General features: G+C 38.0%; 1 protein-coding gene across 6 annotated transcripts in view; it reads left to right on the forward strand.

Moving 5' to 3' along the window:
* Positions 1-20446, forward strand: part of lama2 (laminin, alpha 2) — a 206565-nt gene that overhangs the window by 181345 nt on the left and 4774 nt on the right. For 5 of the 6 annotated variants that reach the window (XM_084954250.1, XM_084954246.1, XM_084954247.1 and 2 more), the window contains 15 exons: positions 583-703; positions 1837-1992; positions 3251-3304; positions 7642-7793; positions 7900-8076; positions 9004-9169; positions 10851-10943; positions 15038-15150; positions 17242-17335; positions 17658-17753; positions 18173-18253; positions 19254-19331; positions 19630-19699; positions 19862-19990; positions 20236-20366. In XM_084954250.1, coding sequence (XP_084810376.1) covers positions 583-703; positions 1837-1992; positions 3251-3304; positions 7642-7793; positions 7900-8076; positions 9004-9169; positions 10851-10943; positions 15038-15150; positions 17242-17335; positions 17658-17753; positions 18173-18253; positions 19254-19331; positions 19630-19699; positions 19862-19990; positions 20236-20366 — 1711 coding nt within the window. The remainder of the gene's footprint in view (positions 1-582; positions 704-1836; positions 1993-3250; positions 3305-7641; positions 7794-7899; positions 8077-9003; positions 9170-10850; positions 10944-15037; positions 15151-17241; positions 17336-17657; positions 17754-18172; positions 18254-19253; positions 19332-19629; positions 19700-19861; positions 19991-20235; positions 20367-20446) is intronic. The other variant, XM_084954248.1, reaches the window with a different exon arrangement.

The raw sequence follows: 20446 nt of genomic DNA on the forward strand, positions 1-20446 counted from the left end.
AGCACAATAAAAAAATAAACTGTATTCACTGTTGAGCTGTGCATGAGGCTGACCTGCTGATAATGCTGTACAGCCCACACTGAATGTACGTTTGTTTGTTGGCTGGACTCTCAGAAATCACTTTTTCTATCCTTTGTTAATCTGAATTTGACGTTTGTTCAACAACATTTTGGTGGAATAACTCAAATGAATAACTCCCTTGCATATTTTATTGGCATATTCAGTAGATTTAGATGTTAATCTACTTCCTGACATTTTTGAGATTGATGGGTAACTTAAAAAAAGTGTATTATTCTGCTAAAATAATGTTTATTGCAGTCGTTGACGAGGATTATCATATGCTGGATATTTTTTAAGAACTTTCTCTTGAATAACAGATACTCATCTTGAAATGAGTAATATAGAAAAATATCCCAGTGCATTTGTATGGACAAACGACATATTCCGATTATTCTTGTTGATGTTTAGGCATCACTCTGCTTGCGAATTCACTGCTGCAGTAATTCACTTCTACAAGAGCAGACTGACCATTATTATGATTATTGAATACTCCAAAGTAAAACTGTCTTACACTTCATATAGGTCAGAGGTCATTCTGAAGAGGTATGCGGGTTGTCTTCGGGACATTGAAATCTCCAGAACGCCATATAACCTTCTGAGCAGCTCAGATTATACTGGTGTGACTAAAGGATGTAATGTAGAGGTAAGTGAGCTTTTATGAAACATCTCGTATGATTGCTGACCCTCTGGTTACAGTATTATATATTTTAGATTTGCTATATATAGAGAGATGTTTGAATGCGTCAGGTCGGCGAATATGTACATATAATTAACATAACATCCACTAAATGGGGAATCTGAAAAGGCATTAAAATCTGTTGATTGGATGACCTTGAAATTCTACAGCTTTTTTTTCAACAGCACATGTCACTTTCATTCTGATTTGCCTTTCACTCAGTTGCTTCTTTATGTAGGAAGATGGTTTCCGCACAAAGAATAAAATAAAAAGGCACAGACGTGTTTAATCTGCAGTACCCTTTCATATTCATGTTCCTCTCACAGACACAAACTATGCATTATGTATTAATCAGTGCATTTGTAAGAATATACACACTTCTTAAATTGCTTTTTATATTTTAATCTTTCAAGCCTATTATGCAAACACACTCATGGAGCTTTCAACAGCCATGCAAGGTTTTCACCATGACTAGTGCTATTCATTCACTTATAAAAAAAATGTAGCCAAAGCGTATCAAGGCCCGGAGAATGCTGAAGAAGATTGCTGAAGGTCTTTCTCTTTTTTTCTGCGTGTGGTGGTGGTAGAGAGGAGGTCACAGGCTGGGGACCTTCGTCTTTTGGAAAACAGCAAGTCCTTATTATGTGAATGATTTAAGATAAAGACTTAGTTTAAGCATAGTATAAAGTCAGGTTAAGGTTAGATGTAGGCAGTTAGTGGTTGTAAAAAAAAAAGAAAGAAAGAAAGAAAAAGTCCTTATTAAAGTAATAAAACCACACGTGGGTAGGTATGTTAAATAGAGGGGGAGAATTTCATTTTTACAACTACCGTAACAAAAGGAAAGCTGGATGATGATGCACCAGAAAGTCTGTGTGAAACAGCGTGCCCCTAAAATGTGTTGCTGTTCTTTGAAAAACCTTGACTAAAATATCAAAAAGTCATATAAATTGGATCAACTACATTCAGACTTGTGTAGTCGTTTTCACTCTTTTCTGTTTGACTTCTGCATTGTAGGCATGATGAACGGTGCTGAACTAAATAACTTATCTGTCCATTGACAAAATACATGTCAAGTGAAACTGTTTCTTCTTTGTTTGCAGAACCTGCACACAGTCAGTTTCTCTAAGCCAGGATACATGGAGCTGAGTGGTCTATCGCTGGCCGTTGACACAGAGATCAGCCTGTCATTCAGCACTCTAGAAGACACTGGGACCATACTGCTGGCAGTAGGCGGAGGGTCACCAAACAGACAGAAGGTTGTTGTTATTTTATTAGGGTTTTTTTTTTTTTTGGTCCATCTGTTTTACTCACTGAGTCACTCCAATACAATATACTTCTTAAATCTGAGTTGTGCTTTATTTTATCTGATCAAGTTCCTCATTCTGTTATAGTTGTAAGATATTTCTCATGGGTGGGAAACAGTGTAATATGAAGAGTAGCTTCATTTGAACTTAAATATTCATTCACCACTAATCACTCAAATCTTTCTCTATTGTCACCAGTTTGTGTTCAATATTTTTTCAGAAAATAGTTTAAAAATTGTTAAATTGTTGTTAATAATTGCCATAAAATCTAATAAAACTGCAAGAATGTACAGTATAATCATTTATTATATAGTACATATATAGAATTTATGTAGTATGGAAATGAAATAAAATATAAAAATTGTTTGGTATATTGTTTCAGTCCATCTTTGTATTTGTGCTAAAGAAACATTTTGAAAACATCAATTTGACTTTAAAGGGTTAAAACAATGTTGTGTAGTGACAAAATTTGCCAGTGTGTGCATGGTAACATAACAGCGTGCCTGTTGTCTAATAATATGGCTTCTTTAAAAACCTTGTAATGCAAGCTCAGTTTTTTCTGGTTAAGTTTCTTGCACATCTGCCACTTTTATGGTACAGTTAAACTATGGAAAACAGCAAAGCCAAAACTATTGTGACCGTTTGCATTGAAATTGTAATACAAACAGCTGCAGAGCAGCTGAGCTACAAATTGATCGCAAACTGTCTGCGTCTATAAATTTATGGCAATAATTTGCCAATCTGTGTGAGTGATTTCAGTCTGGTCAAGGTGGACTCAAGTGACTCACTTGAGTAATAGCATTACTCAAGTGAGTAATCCAGTGTAACTGTACCATTAGGTAATGATAGCACTTTATGATAAAGCATTGTGAAGCTATTAGTAAGGTGTTAGCAAGTGCTTAATTCATCATTGATACAGCATTATTTCTCCTGAAGGCCGTTTATAAATACAGATATATGATCATGATCATGATTCATGACTCAAAGCTGTGCATGGTGTAAGAGTAGCAGATAGATAAACATATCTCTGTTTATAAATGACATACCAAGGCGGAGTAATATGTATGTAAACAATAAATTAAGCACTTCCCAATACCTTACTACTGCTTAATAGTGTGACATTATTAGATAGTGCTACCAAGGCAGTATCAGAAAACTCTGAGAAGAATCTGTGCACAATAACATTGTTCTGAATATCTTTCCAATCCAGGCCCGCTCCACGAGCCTTTCAAAGTCCAAGAGGAAGAGAAGACAGTCAGGAGAGGTGGGTTCACCATGCACAGTTTGGACCCAAATGCTGTCTTGTTTGCCTAAGTGAATGGCAGTTACATAAGTGCATATTAATGAGATTTGCAGTTTTTGGCAACTGAGCTAATGGGATTGTTGTTTTCCAAAATGCACACTCTTACTTATACACACCCATAGATGTGCAAAGACTCATACACACCTTTAGTAGCTGTTGTGGACGTTCAATGTATAGTGGCGATCTTAGCTTTTAGCTGACTTTGCCAGTGCGTCCACACAGTCACACAAGCAACTTTTCTGTAAGTGAATTAAATTTCCATGAGTGCATATTAATGAGATTTGACTCTGTTGGCAACTACACTGATTAGATTGTTTCACAGCTAAAACACCTTTTTTTCCACGTGCACACACACATGTGCACACATGCCTGTCAACCCTAGCCAGTGCTAAATAATTAAATCCATTATTTTAACTCCCCTGAAAACACCATGGGCAGCATGTCATATTTGCAGCTGTGTGTGTTTGTATGTGCACGTAAGGGGTTTGTGTGTCATATCAGGTGTGAGGATGGCACTCACACGCGTGCAAATTTAAATGTGTGTCGTGTTTTTGTGTGTGAGAGAGGTAGAGAGGACAGAGGGTTACCTCTAGCTTATCCATCATCACTGGTTGTTAGGCACATAAATCTATTTTTACTAACTATGCTGGCAGGCACAGCATTTGTGTGTATGTGTGCGCCTCTGTACGTGCGTGTGTGGAGAAAGGTTAAGCGAGGTTAAAAACACCATCAACTCAACTTGGCCCTGACTAATGGCTGTTTTAGAGAGGGACACAGAGAGAAGGGGACAGGAGACAACGGATGGAGGGATGGAGGAGAGAGATTTAGAGGTGAAAGTAAGGATAGAGAAGTAAGAACAAAGCTAAAAAGAAAGGAAATGAGATGATGGGGAGGATAGTCTGCTGTGGGAGAGAACAAAATTGAAAAAATGGAAAGAGCTGGGAGCAAAAAAATGAAAGGACGGGTACAGAGGAGAGGTAAGAAGAAAAGAGGTGGAAGAATAAGAACATCTTATGGAAGATGAAAAACAATAGATTGTTTTTAAGCTGGCCAATAAAGAAAGAAAAACAAATAATCACCTGTAGGTAAAAGATGGAGACCACCATGACGTCACAGAATATTTGTAAAGCATTTTTGCCACAGGTCACTTTAAAATAAAAACTAATAGCCCTGCAAAACTGTACTGTTGCAACCTGTCTGTCAAAATATAGCCGCACTCCTAAATAATACCCTGTTTTTTCACCAGATTTATTCTAAATGGAACTATAATTGTACATTCAATATTTCTCATGAGTACACAGAAAATCCAGCATGTCCAAATTAACACTGTCAGATTTGATTTCAACTCTTTTAAAGTGTCTATATGGGTCCACACCAGGGAGAGTTAATTTAACTCTTATTGGAGAGTTGGTACGTTAACTCTGATTTAGTGTTAAGTACCAAATCTGTCTGGAGTTGATAATTTAACACTTATTAATGCTAACTAGGCGTTAAGAGTTTATATACTAACTCTCACAGAGTATTCTAGTTTAACTACATAAGAGTTATCTTCTAATTAATAATTCTAAAAAAGTTTGAATTTTACTCTTCTGAACTTCTAGAAATTCCTTTGGAAATAAAGATATATTACAAAGAGGCAATGGTTTTTGAAAAACATTTATTTTGAACTGTGCACTACAATTTCAAAACATTGTCTGAAACATGTAACAATATCGAGCAATGTACATGTTCTCACTTTCATTAGAATATTGTTTATCAAACGGTCTGACATAGATAAATGCAACAGCATGCTCATTGTTCTTTTCTTCAATACAATATGCATGTCCTCCATTCATCACTTCTGCTCTTCCCCATATTCCACCTTCACAAGCATATCCTGTGTGGAGATTCAATAAAAATTAGTTGTGCACTAATTAATTGCACAAATAATCTGGTAATTAATTGCAGCACAGTTTAAAAAAAAAAAAAAAAAAAAAGGGAAAAAAAAGAATAATTTTTGAGCTATAACTTGTATTTTCCCGAAAGATTCCAGATACGAATCCAATGCCCATATTTAAAGGCAATATTCTACCCGAACATGTTTGTTAAAATGGTGCTCTCTCAAACAACTGAAGAACACAGACAACAGTTAATGGTGAACTAAATTTAAAAGCTCAATCTTTTTCATTTTTACCTAAACCGTGTGTACAAAACTCTGGAGGGATCTAAACGTACAACCCAGTCAGGACATGTTTGCTCGTTTTTTTGTGGGAGATCGTTTTCAGGCTTGAAGTAGCACCATTATACGAACATTTCACAACCTAGACATTGTTTTAGGTGTATTTAAGTTAACCAAAAACTTGACTGAAAATTCATATGCAAGCTTTTTTTCAAGGCTGTACTATCTGCCTGCAGACAATACATTTCAGCTAGCTAAAACAGAATATTATGCTATCACAGAGCAACGTGGCTAATGCCTTTCACACAGCTTTGTCTAAACTCCAGAAAGCCACAGAAGTAAAAGCTAATAATAATAATTGAAACAATCTCACAAAAAATGACTTACCAAGCATGGCAAACAACTCAGAAATATGTAGAGCAAAATGTTCTGAAACGGCTTCACTTCAGCTTGGATTGGAATCTGTGGTGCTGGGGGCGGAGTTCCATTGTAACACCTCCAGATTTGACATAGAAACACTAATTTTAACACTCAACACACTATCATTTTATACCTCAGAGTTACATTAAAAGAATGTGACTCTACTTAGAGTAAAATTAACTCTACTTTTGCAAGAAGTCTACTAACACCAAAACATTTGACACTTTTGAATTTGCTGTGTAGTGGTTGAGACTATAAACTTACTAGGAATGTGTTTACTGAGGATATAGTGAACAGTATCATTTTTTTTGCGTGACTTTTATGAAGTCTTTTTTTAACTTGAAGAATTTCCCCATGTTGGCAATGCTAAAGAATGTGCACGTGTGCTATCTCCATCTTTTATATACAGTCTATGGGAAAAGTCAGCACATGCACAGAGGGAGGAGAGATGGTAAAATGATGATGACAGTTTTGAGGTACATCTAAGAGTTCCTCACTCATTCAAAACAACTGAGAATTTTCTTTATACAAACTGGAGATCAAAACTCTTTCTTTCCTTCTTATCCACTGAATGATTGTACTAGTTTTGACTGCCTCGAGATATCACATTACTTTTTGTTTTTAATTAAGACGTTAGATTGTCTCATAAAATGTGAAAAACATATTGAATAGGCCTGACCTGAAAGACATGGACTGCACAATTCTACCTGCTTCAGCTTTACGCTCTAGAGTGAAGATATAGAATGAGAAATGCAGAAAAGCATACCATGTTTTGCATGAATGTTGTATTTGTGCACATTCTGCATGAGTGTGTGTGTACGCGCGCGGGCGTGCTTTTGTACCCATGTACGAGTGTGAGATGGCGCAGTGAGAGTCATGTTGTAGCTACATCTCAGTTCAATTTGTCCCCGACCTCAAATTGAAATTCCATTTTCAGGTGGTAAATTGTCTCCCACTTCGCCCTCTGGCACACACTGAATTAAAATTCAAATTAGCCTGACCCTGCACCACTGCTCTCTAGCACCTCTCTGTCTGTCTCACTCTTTCTCTCTCTCGCCATCTCTATCGTGCTTGCTGTTTTGCTCTCTGCCCTCTCATCTCTTCCCCCTATTATCCTGTCCTCTCTGTTCCTCTCATCTCTTGTTATCCTTTCCTCCCCACTCCCCTCGTCTTCCTTTATCTTGCTTATTTCCCCCCAATTTTGCTCTATATACCATATATCTCCCTGCATTCACCTCGCCATTCCCCCTACCCTTTCTCTGCTCTAATCCTCACTCTGTTTTGCCTCCCGTTTTTCTTTTTCTGTCCGTTTCATCCAATGCCCTTTCTTTCCCTTTTTTCTTTTTGCACAATATGGATATAGAGTTACAACCAAATGTGCATTTATTTATTTATTTGTGTGTGTGTTTGTGTGTGTGTCTTCTTTAAAACAACATAAATGGATTAGAAGCTAAAACAAGATTGTTGTTGTTGCAGTTCCCCTGTGTGTTTTTAGGAAATAATCTGTAATCAAACGCCTACATTTTCATGTCATTTTCTACTCATCAAAATAAAGTTTCTGATATATTTCACTGGACTGAATGTACTGAATTTAAAAAAATAAAGTCCTTTTGCATTTACTTATGCAAATTTACTTGAACTTTACCATATTCTGTCTCCTAAGGTTAGTTTGAATGTTCATGTTGACCCTGTTAATAAAGTTTATCTCCAACTCTGGCAGCCCTACCTCTCAGTCATGCTGACCAGAGGTTCGCTGGAAGTCGTAGTGTCTACCGGCAGCCACAATCGGCGACAAGCCACCAGACGACCTGAACAAGGCACGCTGAATGATGGCAGAGAGCACACACTCCGCATAGAGAGGCTAGCTGGCAGGTTAGCGTTTGTTTTTGTTATGAAGTAACAAACTCCTGTTGAAGATGTTTTATTGTGTGTTATAATCCATTTCCTCATTTTGGAATTTTTCTTTGTTTTCCAACAGATCTTTTGCAGTCCACGTGGACGATGAAGCCAGGATGCAGGGCGTGCTTCCCAATGACCAGCCATTGAACTTGCAGCGTATCTTCCTTGGTGGTATTCCCGCAGAAGTAGAGCAGACCTCCAACAGAGCCAACATCCCCTTCAAAGGATGCATATGGAACCTCATGATCAATGCTGTGTATGTTAAACTTTGAGGCCTGGTAATGAAATCATCATTTGATTCAGGTGTGTTGACCCAGGGTGATATCTAAAATCTGGAGGATGCCAGCCCTTGAGGCCTGGAGTTGGACACCCCTGCTTTAAGCCAAAAAGATCTGGTTGGCAGTCCCATCCAAATAAAAGACCCGAGTGCGAATACTCTGCTCACACATATGTATCTAAATGATGAGAGCAGGAGTTGGAAAAACCCTTGTAAGCTGAGCTTTTAGAGCATTCTGAAGCCTAAGCGTTTGGCTAACAGGGATTGTTTAGTCTTTCGTTGTTTTTTTGCTGGTATTGTATCTAAGGCAGAACCACTTTTGTCAAAGAAAATGTTATATCCATCTAAAGTAATGTTATGTAACAGAGCAGAACAGAGATCGGTGACAAAAGATGTGAGAGGCTCGTGGTGAAGCTGGTTGCAAAGTGTCTTGAAGAGAAAAAAGCAAGTGGAGACAGGCGAAAAGCTACTTAAAGAATGTGCCCTGTGTGAAACAAATATGTATAAATACTTGGAAGTGTATAAACTGAATCAGTTGGCATCAGTTGATGTATTGGAATCAGGGGCTAAACTTGGTTTTGGGGCTAAACTTGGTTTTGGGGCCTGCCTGATCTAAGACTATGCTCAATTGATTTAGCCATAAAATTATGTGCATGTCAGGCCTGTTGTTTTTATTCACCAGCAGGGAATCCATCACACGCGACAGTGATGATAGTCATTTCAGCCTGATATTTCTTAGTTGCAGTTTTATTTGTATATGTAAAATAGTAAATATCTACTTTATTTTGTGAAGAAAATGAAATTAAGGCTTGAAATAATAAACCATAGCAAACCTTGATACTTACAGATTTATTTAATTCTGTTGTGCACATGATTTTTACATCTAACTGCCTGTTCCCCTCTCAGTTTGTCAGATTTCGCTCAGCCTGTTTCCTTTGAGAATGCTGAAATTGGTCAGTGCCCGAACCTCGCCCCACCTCCACCTCCTCTACCAGCAGAGAAGGAGCTCGAGAAAGAAAAAGAGGATTCAAAGCCCTCAACCCCCATCTCACCACGTCCAAGTCCTCCTGCTGTAAGTTTAATATAGCAACTAATAAAGGATGTTACAACTATTAAGTAAATTGTAATGGCCATTGTTTTTGTTAGTCAGCCTGTTTTAGACTGTTTGAACATTTTCAAAATATAAAAACAAATAATTATGTGCATGTTAGGCACATAGAACACAGTGTAGTAAAAAGACACACATTCACCTGTGTACAGCTGTCCTACAGGGCTACAGTGCTATTTTTCTGACTCTGTTATACAGAATATACTCTCACTCCCTTTCTCTCTCTGATGAAATGCAGCCATGGCCTGCCGTGTTAGCTTAGCAATTCATCACACAGCAGTTGTACAGCCCATTAACTTTTCTTTATAGTCCCTTTAGCCTTGAGTCACTAAACGCCAGCCCTGGCAGCCTGTCATACAGAGTGGAGCCATGGCGTTATGCTAGGCTAACTGTGCATACAATTAATGCTTTATGAGTGCAGAGGAGCCAAACACTCTGAGCTAACATTTAGCCACTATTCTAAGAAGCTGGCAGGCGGTAAAGTCAGTCATTTTTACACTCTTAGCACCGGGTTAGGCAAGATATATTTCACATATATGGCTTACAGCAGGCATAGGTTATCAGTTACCCAGTTAGCTGCTAAACTACACCTCTTAAGGAACATTGATCTTCAAGCACAGAGCCAAAGAACTCTGCTATCCTAGCTATAATTCTGGTTTGTTGCTTTATGGGCTGAGAATTCATCTGATTTTATGATTTAGACTGCAGGCTGTAAAAGCCACAGTTCTCTGAGTTCTCATCTACACATTAAGTTTTATTAGGGTTTTTTTTTATGTGTATTTATATATGTCATGCTTTGTTTGTTTGGTGCTTTGTTAAGACTCTTGACTCCTAGAGAAGTCTGTTAAATTAACATCATAATGTAGTATACAGCAGATACTATAGAAAACATCATTACTGCCATTTTTGTCTTGTACTGGATACAACACTGTTAAAATATTGACATGTTTTCATTATCGAACAACAGTTTTTAAAAATTGAACGGCACAATTTTGGCTATTAGCACATTGTTTTCAAATGATTAAGCAATGGAGCTCTGCACACGAATGACATGAATTTTTCATCAGCAGTAGGAGGATTTTGTCAAAATGAAGAAGTAAACACTGGTTGAATCACAGTTGACAGAACACAACAACTCAGCATGCGTATGAATGAAAAGAGCTTCTTTACTTCCCACTTCTCTGTCACGGCTTCTGTATTTGTGATTCTTCTGATAGTCACCGAGTACCAAGTGAGAGGTCAAAGAGGCTCCATAGGCCTCAGTGAACCTCTGAAAAATATAACTCAGACTTTAATTTGAGCATTTTCCTTTTTCTCTTTGCATTCTGATTGATAATGTGACAACTGCCTCTAATTAGCTTTTTAAATCTTAGGTCTATAATTTCCTTCATTTACACTGAGCTGCAACATTAATAATGTTGAACAGGCTATATTTTCAGCTGCAAAATTTGACTTTTTCTTTTAAAAAACCCAAAAAACTAGAAATAGGCCTTGATCTATTCATCTGTTAGAAGAAACTATGGTATGAGTCTAATAAGGAATGGGAACCGTTGCTTTTTGGCATTATCATCTGCTCTGTCATCATTCTGTCTCTCTGGCTGCCACTAATCTGCTTCCTTCCAACTCTCCAACTGCTGACTTGCAGGAGGCCATGCCCCCTTCCCCACCTGCTGCTGCAACCCGTGCACCTGCTACTGCAGCACCGTCCAGTGATAAACAGAAACCCAGCTCAGATGTGGTATACACACACATGCAAACACACGAACTCAGTACTGGTTTGCTATTATTAAGTCAAGTGTAAGATTGTGTCACTCAGATTTTGTGATTTCCTCTGTGGCTTGCAAGCCCAAAACTTGTCCATTCATACTGAAGACATGATCCAAAAAAAGAGAAGATGACAAATAAATAATTTAATCTTTCAGAAATAAATTTTTTTATTATTTTCTAGAAGCGCTAGTTAGCAGACACTATTCAGAGAGAGAGAGAGAGAGACATTAAACAGTTGTTGGTAACTATTCTTAGACACAGATTTAGTGGACTGGAGAGTAACCTTGTGTTTACTCCACCCATGGCATCATTCCTTCTTTGGCCTTAGGCTAACAAGTTATCATGAGACTGACCCAAGGTTCTCTTCTATCTGTCTGCTACTTGAGGCCAGGCAGAGAAATTGGTGCAAACACAGCCCTCAACTGGCAGTGACTGACCACCTCTGCCAGAGCAGCTGAGGGTTAAGTGCTTTGTTCGAGAGCCCTTAACATTAGGTACTGAGAGGAAGAGGGGCTTTCTTGTTTGATATTCCGATGGTGTATCTGTTATAGTTTGGGATGCACCAGTTTATCAGCTGAAATTAACCTTGACTGACTTCAACGCATTGGCAAAAGAGATGACATTCACTGACGGGAGTGTTCAGCATTTATTTTGTGTGTTCCATCAATTTTGTGGTCTCTGGGATTCAGTTTCATTTAAAGACAGCGTGGCAGGGAAAATCTGAAAGACCTGAGATAATCAAATTGAGAAATGTCTCTGTTTTCATAGAACAAAAGAGGGCATGAATAATAAAAACTAAATAAACAGAAAAAAACAAAGGTTCACAGGATTCTGGGTACTCCTGTGAAAGACTAAGAATGACCGCATCGTGACTTGGTAGCTTGTAGAACAACCTTTAGCAGCAACACCTTGGAATAATAATTATCTATATGAATTTAACAGTATCTCACATTGTTGTGGAGGAAGCCTGGCCCACTCTTCTCTTCGTCCCACCATAGCATTTCAGTCAGGTTGAGGTCTGGTCATTGAGTTGGCCATTGCAACATCTTGGTTCATTTCTTCTTCGGCCATTCTGTTGTAGATTTGCTGCTGTGCTTGGGATTGTTTTCCTGTTGCAGTTGCAAGCTTAAGACTTTTTCCTGACAAGCGTTCCAAATAAGCCATACTTGTTAAGTCTTTTCTCTTTTCCTTCACTTTCTCTAAACATTGCGCAGTTGGACCTAGAGGGGAATTTTCACTCCTGTGATTGTGCCATTGTTTTTAACACGTACCTGAATGCTCCAGACCAGCAAACTACCACATAAATAGTATGTATTATACACTGTAAAGCGATCATCCCAGATTTTCACAATCATAGGTATAACAGGTGATCCAGCTGCAGTATATCAGTTTGATCTGCAGTTCTTGTTCCTAAAAACTTTTTTCCAGTGGCTGAAATACAGTAAGCACAGTATCGACTTTATAACTATAGAAAGTGGTGGGAACTCTTACCTACACACACAGGCTCATCTTCACTCGTCACAGACACACACACACACATATATATACATAAATTTCTGGCTAAAGGACAGATTCTATTGGTGTGACCTCCAACCAAAGACCTGAATGGAAGACTGTCTTCCCATTGTTAGCTTAATGGAAATACGCAGAAGGGATGAGAGAAAGGAAGGGAAGAAGAGGAGGATGGAAAAGGGTAGAAGAAAGACGAGAGGGAAGAGAGAAAAGGTGCAACGAAAAGGGAGAGTCTTTCTGAACAGAGTGGCGCTCAGCTTTTGTTGGCTTAATGGAAAGACGGAGGAGAGGAAGCGGGAGAAGAATGAAAGGAGAGGGAAGTAAAGGACTTCTGAGCAAGTGACGTCTGCCTTTTGTTAGATAGGGGAAGAATAAGAAAGAGGAAAAAGACTGAGGTTGAAGAGGAGGAGCGGATATGGGGACAGAGTGATAAGAGGTGAGTGTCAGCTGTAACAAAGCAAGGTCACAGTGTGGGGAATGTCTTCACTTGAAAGGGAACAAGAGAGGATTGCAGATTGAGACACACATACACTCAGTCGTCTCAGATCCTCTCTCTCTTGCTAACTTTGTCACGCACTCACACTTGAAGTATGGCAAAGTACCTTTATCACTTAATAGGCATTACTGTATATTCAAAAAAGGAGAGACACAAACTAGACGGTGAAGCTTTTGGAAGGGGGGAAAAATTAGGGGGGGGGGGGGACAAAGGAAAGACCAGATACTGAGGTGTGAACAGAAGACTAGTCTAGATCTGGAGAGACTATTAGAGGTGATACGAGGTAACAAAATGAAGTAGAAGCAAAACGGAAGGACTTCAGGTGACTGTAAGTGAGACAAGATAGAAGTGTAAGATAATAAAAAATAGAGGGAAACAGATAAGGGCCAAGGACAAGAAGTAAAGCAAGAAGTAGAGAGAGAGGACAATGACAGGAGGGTACGATGGGAACACAGGGTTTGGTAAGTAAAAGCCAAAAAAAGAGGTGTAGAAAAGTGGAGAAAGTTGAGGGAAATAGAAGATCAGTACAGTTTGGGAAGAACAAAGCAGAAGAAAAACCATGTACGGTAAAAGAATGTGGAATGAGTGGGATTTATCGGTACATGCTGGTACAGACAGCAGGAGGAGAGGGAAGAAAGGAAAATTGGGTGGGTGGGAGGAGAGGCAAAGATGGTAAAGCAGATGATGGGAGCACAAAGGACGAAGAATACTACAGGAGACTTAGAAAGAAAAAATGAATAAGAAATATAAACTAGTGAAGATGAGCAGTATAGGGGGAAAAAAGACAGATATTCTGAGTTTTGAGACAAGTAGACAAAAATAAAGGAGGTATCATTTATTTTTAAAAGGAGAAAGTAAAATTGGATATTGTTTTAGAGTAACCAACAAAGTAAAGTTGCATCTGATGCTAGTATAGGAAAATATAAAAGCAGAGGGAATAATTGTGGGGAAATAAAGTAATTGTAAAAGTGAGGACAATGGAAGGAATAAATAAAGTAAGGAAAAAGAAGAAGCAAGATAAAAGTATGCAGGAGTGGAGGGAAAATGAAAGCAGCAGATGGGAGGATAGGTGGGCATCATGAAATTAGGGAAAATATAAAGACTTGGACAAGGAGGAAAAGGAGAAGAGGTATAAGAGTGAGGAGGGATTAAATAGAAGCAAGCAGAAAAGAGAAATGTCTTGGAAGGCCTGGTGTGAGATACAACAATGACACCTGGTGGTTGCTGACTGAACTGCAGAGTGCGGGAAGAGACAGCACATAAACACTAATTGAATAAGTTACTAAAATAATACACAGCTAAAGCAATTCAAGAATGAATAGTGGAATTGTAAAGAGGGCCTCGAAAAGCGCTATATAAATGCAATCCATTATTATTATTATTATTATTATTATTATTATTATTATTATTAATATAATTAAGAGAAAACAGCTGTGATGCCTGGTTTAGATGAAATAAAAACATGCACAGGGGTCCTAAAAATTAGACGATGCCATGTTCCATAGCAAAACACCAAATCTGCCATGCCACCAGCTGTTTTGATGTGATGAAGAACATAATTGATAAGCATGACAAGCATCCAGTCTCCCGTTTTCTTAACCACTTAACCACAGGCTTATTGGAAGGATTTGAACCTACCTATGATGATACACACACCATGGGTTTCATGGTCCATAACATAGCAGCAGTGCAAAGGATTGAGAATGTTATACTGGACTATACTGTGTTTGACAATCAGATTATTTTTAATTGACTGTATTGTTTAAATTAGAGTTTTAAAAAAATTACATCATAAATACCCCATCTAAAAACTACTGTGCCTTTAAAATTATTTTTTATTTTCAAACATTTTCAATGACCTCTTATGTAAAGTCCTGTTTGGTGCGTCATCGTGACCTGCCAACCCTGCGAGCCCTTGCAGATCAGAAGAACGAACCCTATTAGTGTGATTGGCATGTGTTCTGCTTGGGTATTAGGGTTCAAGTTGACAAGAGCCAATTGAAGCGGTGCGGTGAGACCTTGTCACTGTAACTGACATGTTATGTCCCAATCTCCAGGAATCATGTGCATCAGCTGTGGCCCCAGCAGCACTTGAGAAGGCCTATCAGTTTGGATTGACCAGAAACAGCCACATGAGCTTCGCCTTTGATGACAACAATGTCAGAGACAAGTACGTTCAAAGCAAATGAGCTTTTTCAAATGAATAATGGATTTGAGTTATTTATTTTTTAATGGTTCTTGGCTAACATGTAGACAGAGCTGCTTTGTGGAATTTAGGTTTTTACAGTTAAGTTATGCAGTAGCTGTCATAGATGAGACAAACCTTTGTAGTATTGTCTAAAACTTGGATGTAATAGCGATGAAAATATTCATCTCAATCAATTTGAGTTTATTGCAAATTATTTACTGTAAAGAAAAATGTGCAATGGGAGGAAATATTCAAATATTATAAAGTAACAGTTGCATGATCACCTTAGTAAGAAATTGTAATATGCAAGTAGAACTGTGTGCATTTGAAGCACATTGTAAGTATGTTATTATTACAGATGATATGCCCTTAATGTTTTTCTGAATAATTACATAGTTGGATGAAGCAGCATAAAAAGAAAATACTGTAAAAGTTAGTCACCCCAGTTACAAACGTAGCTACAGTATAACCCCACCACCTGTAACATAGTGAACATAGCAACCCCAGATATGTGTGTGTGATCTGCAGTACGGAGCACATTTCTAAATAAATAAATAAAAAGCAGAAGTGAGCGGTAGTTTTGGCAGGATGTGATTCCTACAAACAGAAAGGTGTACACCGGGTCAAAATCTACTGTATGTCTTAAAAAAAGGAACATGTTGGCTGGACCAGCCGTCAGAACAACCCTTCTGGTCCACAGCAAACTGACAGTAACAAAAAAAATACACTCTACAAACAAGGCGAAGGTCTGAGTATGTTTTAGTTGTTGTCCTGGTGGTCTGTGCAAACGAGGGATTTGTGTCTTGGGCAGTGTCTCTGACTGTTTTAAGAATCACACTTGTAACATTTAATTACTTCACATGCTCCCTAAGCTGCAAGGCAGCCTGCTGTCCAAGTAAATCACCATGTATCCATTACTCTGTGTATCTGTCAGTGCTAGAAAACACAAACCTGACTCAGATATTGAACTCTTCAAACTTAAGTTTGTCCTTAGAAACACTTCTTGTAATAATCAAGGCTATGCAGAACTAAAGACAATTACTAATGTAAATCTTCGGGGTGGAAAATATGGTTTGAAATATTGAAATGGTACAGTCAAAGAACATACTAGACATTATTTTGTATGCTGTATGCCCTGATCTCAATCAATCGAATCGTTTGACTAAGATAATAACAGAAACTGGTCACAGTCCTTTAAGATTTCCTGTCTCACGCGAACTCTTAGTATTAGAATTTAGTAATGTCTTTTTGCATCAGTAGCATCAGTCATATATTTCACGTAGGCTTTTTTGACTCTTTATTTCTTTGTTTTCAACCATTCATTTGTTCTTTAGGCTGTTCATGGTTGCTTTAGGTTGTGATCTTTTTGGACTGCTCCTACAGTAACTTCAGAGTCACAGGCTACAAGGCACAATGATTGCAAGGAATCCAGGTGCTTAAGTAGCAAAGCCTGAAAGGTCTCTTGCAAACCTAAAACATGCCACAATGTGGTCGTGCAATGGCTTTCATTAACTTAAATTCTAAATGTGAACTCTAGCAAGTTGTAATGATTTATGCATCTGTTATGCTTGAGTTCTTCTTCACTAGGACTTCAGGATATATGGTGGATGCCAACTTCCAGGAGAGTAGCAACAGTCCTGTATTTCCTCCATTTATACACAGTTTCTTATTGTGGATTTATAAACACCCAGGGACTTAAATATGCTTTTGATGCTTCACATACAGTTTTTCTATGATGCTCCTTTTAGGTCCTTGGTTCAAACCAACGTATCTTTCTTTAGAGAGCAGGCGTTGTCAGTAAGAAGACTCCATGTTTTTATTTAAAGAGCCTCACAGCTCTACAGCCACCTCTTCCAATCCCTCTCTCCAGTTAGCCTTAAGAGAAATAATTAATGAAGAGGTTCATTTCTTTCTTTCTTCTGGTCTGAGTCTGTGTGATTACAAAAAATACAACTGTTAGTGTGTCATCAATTTAGTCAGATCCTGTTTGTCTTGACAATTCAGAAACCCTTTCTTGCAACTGTACTACAATGTATTCCTGTGTTTGTTTGTTGTGGGGTTTTTTCTCCACAGACTGAAAATTGAGTTTGAGCTGAGGACAAAGGAGTCATCCGGTCTTATTTTCTACATGGCAAGAATCAACCATGCTGACTTTGTTTCCATACAGGTAACTATCTGATATACTGGCAGGTGTTTTTAGTTGTTTCTCTACTGCTGTTTGTCCTGTAGTATTTTTTTTTAGTTTAAGACTTAATCTCATAAAGGGATGTAAAGTTTGCTCTTTGTGTGTTTGTTTTCCAAATTAGGCCCAGTAGGTACACACTCTGAACTGCTTTTACAACTTAAAAGGTTTCACCTGATAAATTTCCAGTTTGATTTCTGTCTGTGCTGTAGAACGGTATAGAGGCTAAAGCTGTATGTACTCTGTTTTACATGTCTGCTTGTTATTCTCCTTCATCTATCATGAAAACCCTTTTTTATTCTTTAAGATCAAGAATGGTCAGGTTTGTCTGGGTTATGATCTTGGCCATGGAAACATATCTGACTGTGTCCCATACTCCATCAATGATGGAAGCTGGCATAAGGTACAACAGTTCTTAAGTTTTTAACACATTTCTTCAATTATTTGAACAGCATCTCCTGTCTGGATTTTATCTGCATGACATCTTTTATGCAACATACAAGATGTCATTGAGTAAAGATTCAAAATCTTTACTGTTTCAAGAGCTTAACTGCAATAATAAAAGTTCTGTTGCTTGTTGTTTTATAGCTCTTAAAAGAATTGTTTATAATAGAAAATCTGCACTTATTAGGAATAACAATTTGTGTTACACTGCAATGAACACATTGGAAAAGTCACAGCACGTAAAGACAAGTTGTCAGTCTTCATACGTCCAAGGCAACATTTTAGTCATTGATGAAACTATCGGATGCTTGTGATTCAGTTACTTCACCATGTCTACTTCCTTTTTGTTCTCTCTCTGTCTCTGGTTTTTGTTCCTAGATCAGCGTAACGCGTGACAGGCAGAGAGCCACGCTTATTGTGAATAGGCGGTTCCAAAAAATGATGTCAAGTCCAAAGAAGGTGCTCAGAATAACTCATACATGTAGCATAACACAATGCATGACCTGCAAAAGCCGTAATTTGCTCAAACTCCGCTTCTCATACGTTACTCATTACTTGTCAGTGACATCAGAAATAGTCCTTGGACCTGTACTATAAATGAAGTTTATACATCCAAGGTGTTATTCCTTATCTAGCTTCTAAACACTGGCAGTCCTGCCAAACAATAAGTCAACCTAGGGGTTCGATATCTAGCTACAAGCGCATTTATGTGAAAGAAGTGGTGTTGGCAGCGTCTGCTGGCTGCACAGCGGTGTATTTTATGAAAAACTTACACTATAATATTTCAGAAATATGAAGAGGTTAAACAGAGTATCTAAGCTGTAAGCATCAATACATCCGTAAGTGTCCATAGTGATGTACATGCTAAGAGAACCAGCTCCATAACATTGAAACCTAGAATTAAAAGTTGAACTTGCATCACTGAGCCCAAGTCCTGTTTCTGCCCTCTATCGTCACAATGAGGTAGTCAAAATCCTGCCATTATAATGTCATTCAGTAAATCATGAACTTAAACTGTGGCTAACACAAAGTTTCACAATGATTTATGTCAAAGATGTTGTACACAGCAGTACAGGAAACCAAAATAAAGTGTTTTACAACACTGTGTAGCACAAAGGAAAAAAATCACAGAGGAAGCATCAGAAAAGACTCTTTGCATGTTGCATTGGGAGAGGAAATATTTGTTCATATTTGGACTTTAAACTGTGGCCCAGCAAGGGGGTGTTTTCACTGTTTGCATTTCTAATTTTATATTTTTATGCTGTATTTTTGTGTCTTGTCAATTTTCTCTGCTACATCACCTTGACATGGTGAGACACATTATTGTAATAATCAATAATGTAGGAAGCAGACAGACAGAATTGCTTTTATTATCTGTACTAATAGAGATGAAATTGTGTGTCAAAGTGACTGAGCACTGCAAAAATATTGCGTTAATGAACTGTGTTCTTGTTGCCAGGCTGACCTGTTAGATGTGGTGGGGATTCTGTACATTGGCGGATTACCACAAAACTATACCACAAAACGAATAGGACCGGTAAAACACACACACACGCGCACACACACACGCACACACCATTTAAAAATAGGTAATAAGTCTTTCATTGCATGTCAACACATACCATCATATTTTTATTTCGGTGCTTCACTTGTTTGTTGTCAGTTTAGTTGTTTTCGATTAATTGAAATAGCTTGAGTGTCATTTCAGTATAAAAATTAAGAACTTCTAGCATGATTATCCAGTTTTCGAGGACTGAAGTTAGTATCAGTCAGATTTTGAGTGATTTTTGTTCAACGAAAGTCATTTTTATCAACTCTTTTTTTTCTTCGTCAAGATTCTCTATAGTATTAATGGATGTATTCGTGACCTTAGGGTGGCTGGAAGCCCTGTAGGAGGTGTTTCAGGTAATGGTTTGTATTGTATTTAATGAGTGCATATCGGTTTTAATGTCTCTTTTGTTTTGTTGTGTTTTTTTCTCAAAAGAATAGTGTAACAGCTTGATATACGAGATGCTATTTTTGAATGTGCCCAAATTGTTTTTATTAACTTGCTCTCTTTCTATCAAGGTTCTTCTGAGTCCATGATTGACTTTAAACTAGACATGGCCACACCCACATCCAGTCATATGGTTGGAAGGTGCTTCGTTGCTACTGAGACAGGCACTTATTTTGAGGGCACTGGCTTTCTAAAAGCAGGTGAGATGACGCTCAGAGCATGTACGTGAAAGGGGAACATAAGGCTGGGATTTTTTTTTTTTTTTTTTTTCCTGGTCATGTTGTACATGCATATAAATTACCTAGCAATGACCTGATTTTGGTTCTTTTGCTGTTTTATTTTATTTTATTATATATTGAACTGAATAAATTTTACTTATTGGAATGTCTTTGTACAAAATGTGCCTTCCATTTCTCACCAACAGTTACTCTTTGTCTTTATCTAGTCTCATCCTATAGAGTGGGTCTGGATGTGTCCATAGCATTAGAGTTCCGAACCAGCAGAACCAGTGGAGTGCTTTTGGCAGTCAGTAATCAAGGCAATGATGGACTGGGGCTAGAAATTGTCGATGGCAAGGTACGCAACATTCGTTTATGGCTCAGTCGCCCCAAATATAGTGTTTATAGTAAATATAGGATAAGACCCTCCTTGTGACT

Source organism: Perissodus microlepis, chromosome 15 (genome assembly GCF_051167445.1).
Source record: "Perissodus microlepis isolate ML-2025 ecotype Zambia chromosome 15, ASM5116744v1, whole genome shotgun sequence".
Taxonomy (NCBI): domain Eukaryota; kingdom Metazoa; phylum Chordata; class Actinopteri; order Cichliformes; family Cichlidae; genus Perissodus; species Perissodus microlepis.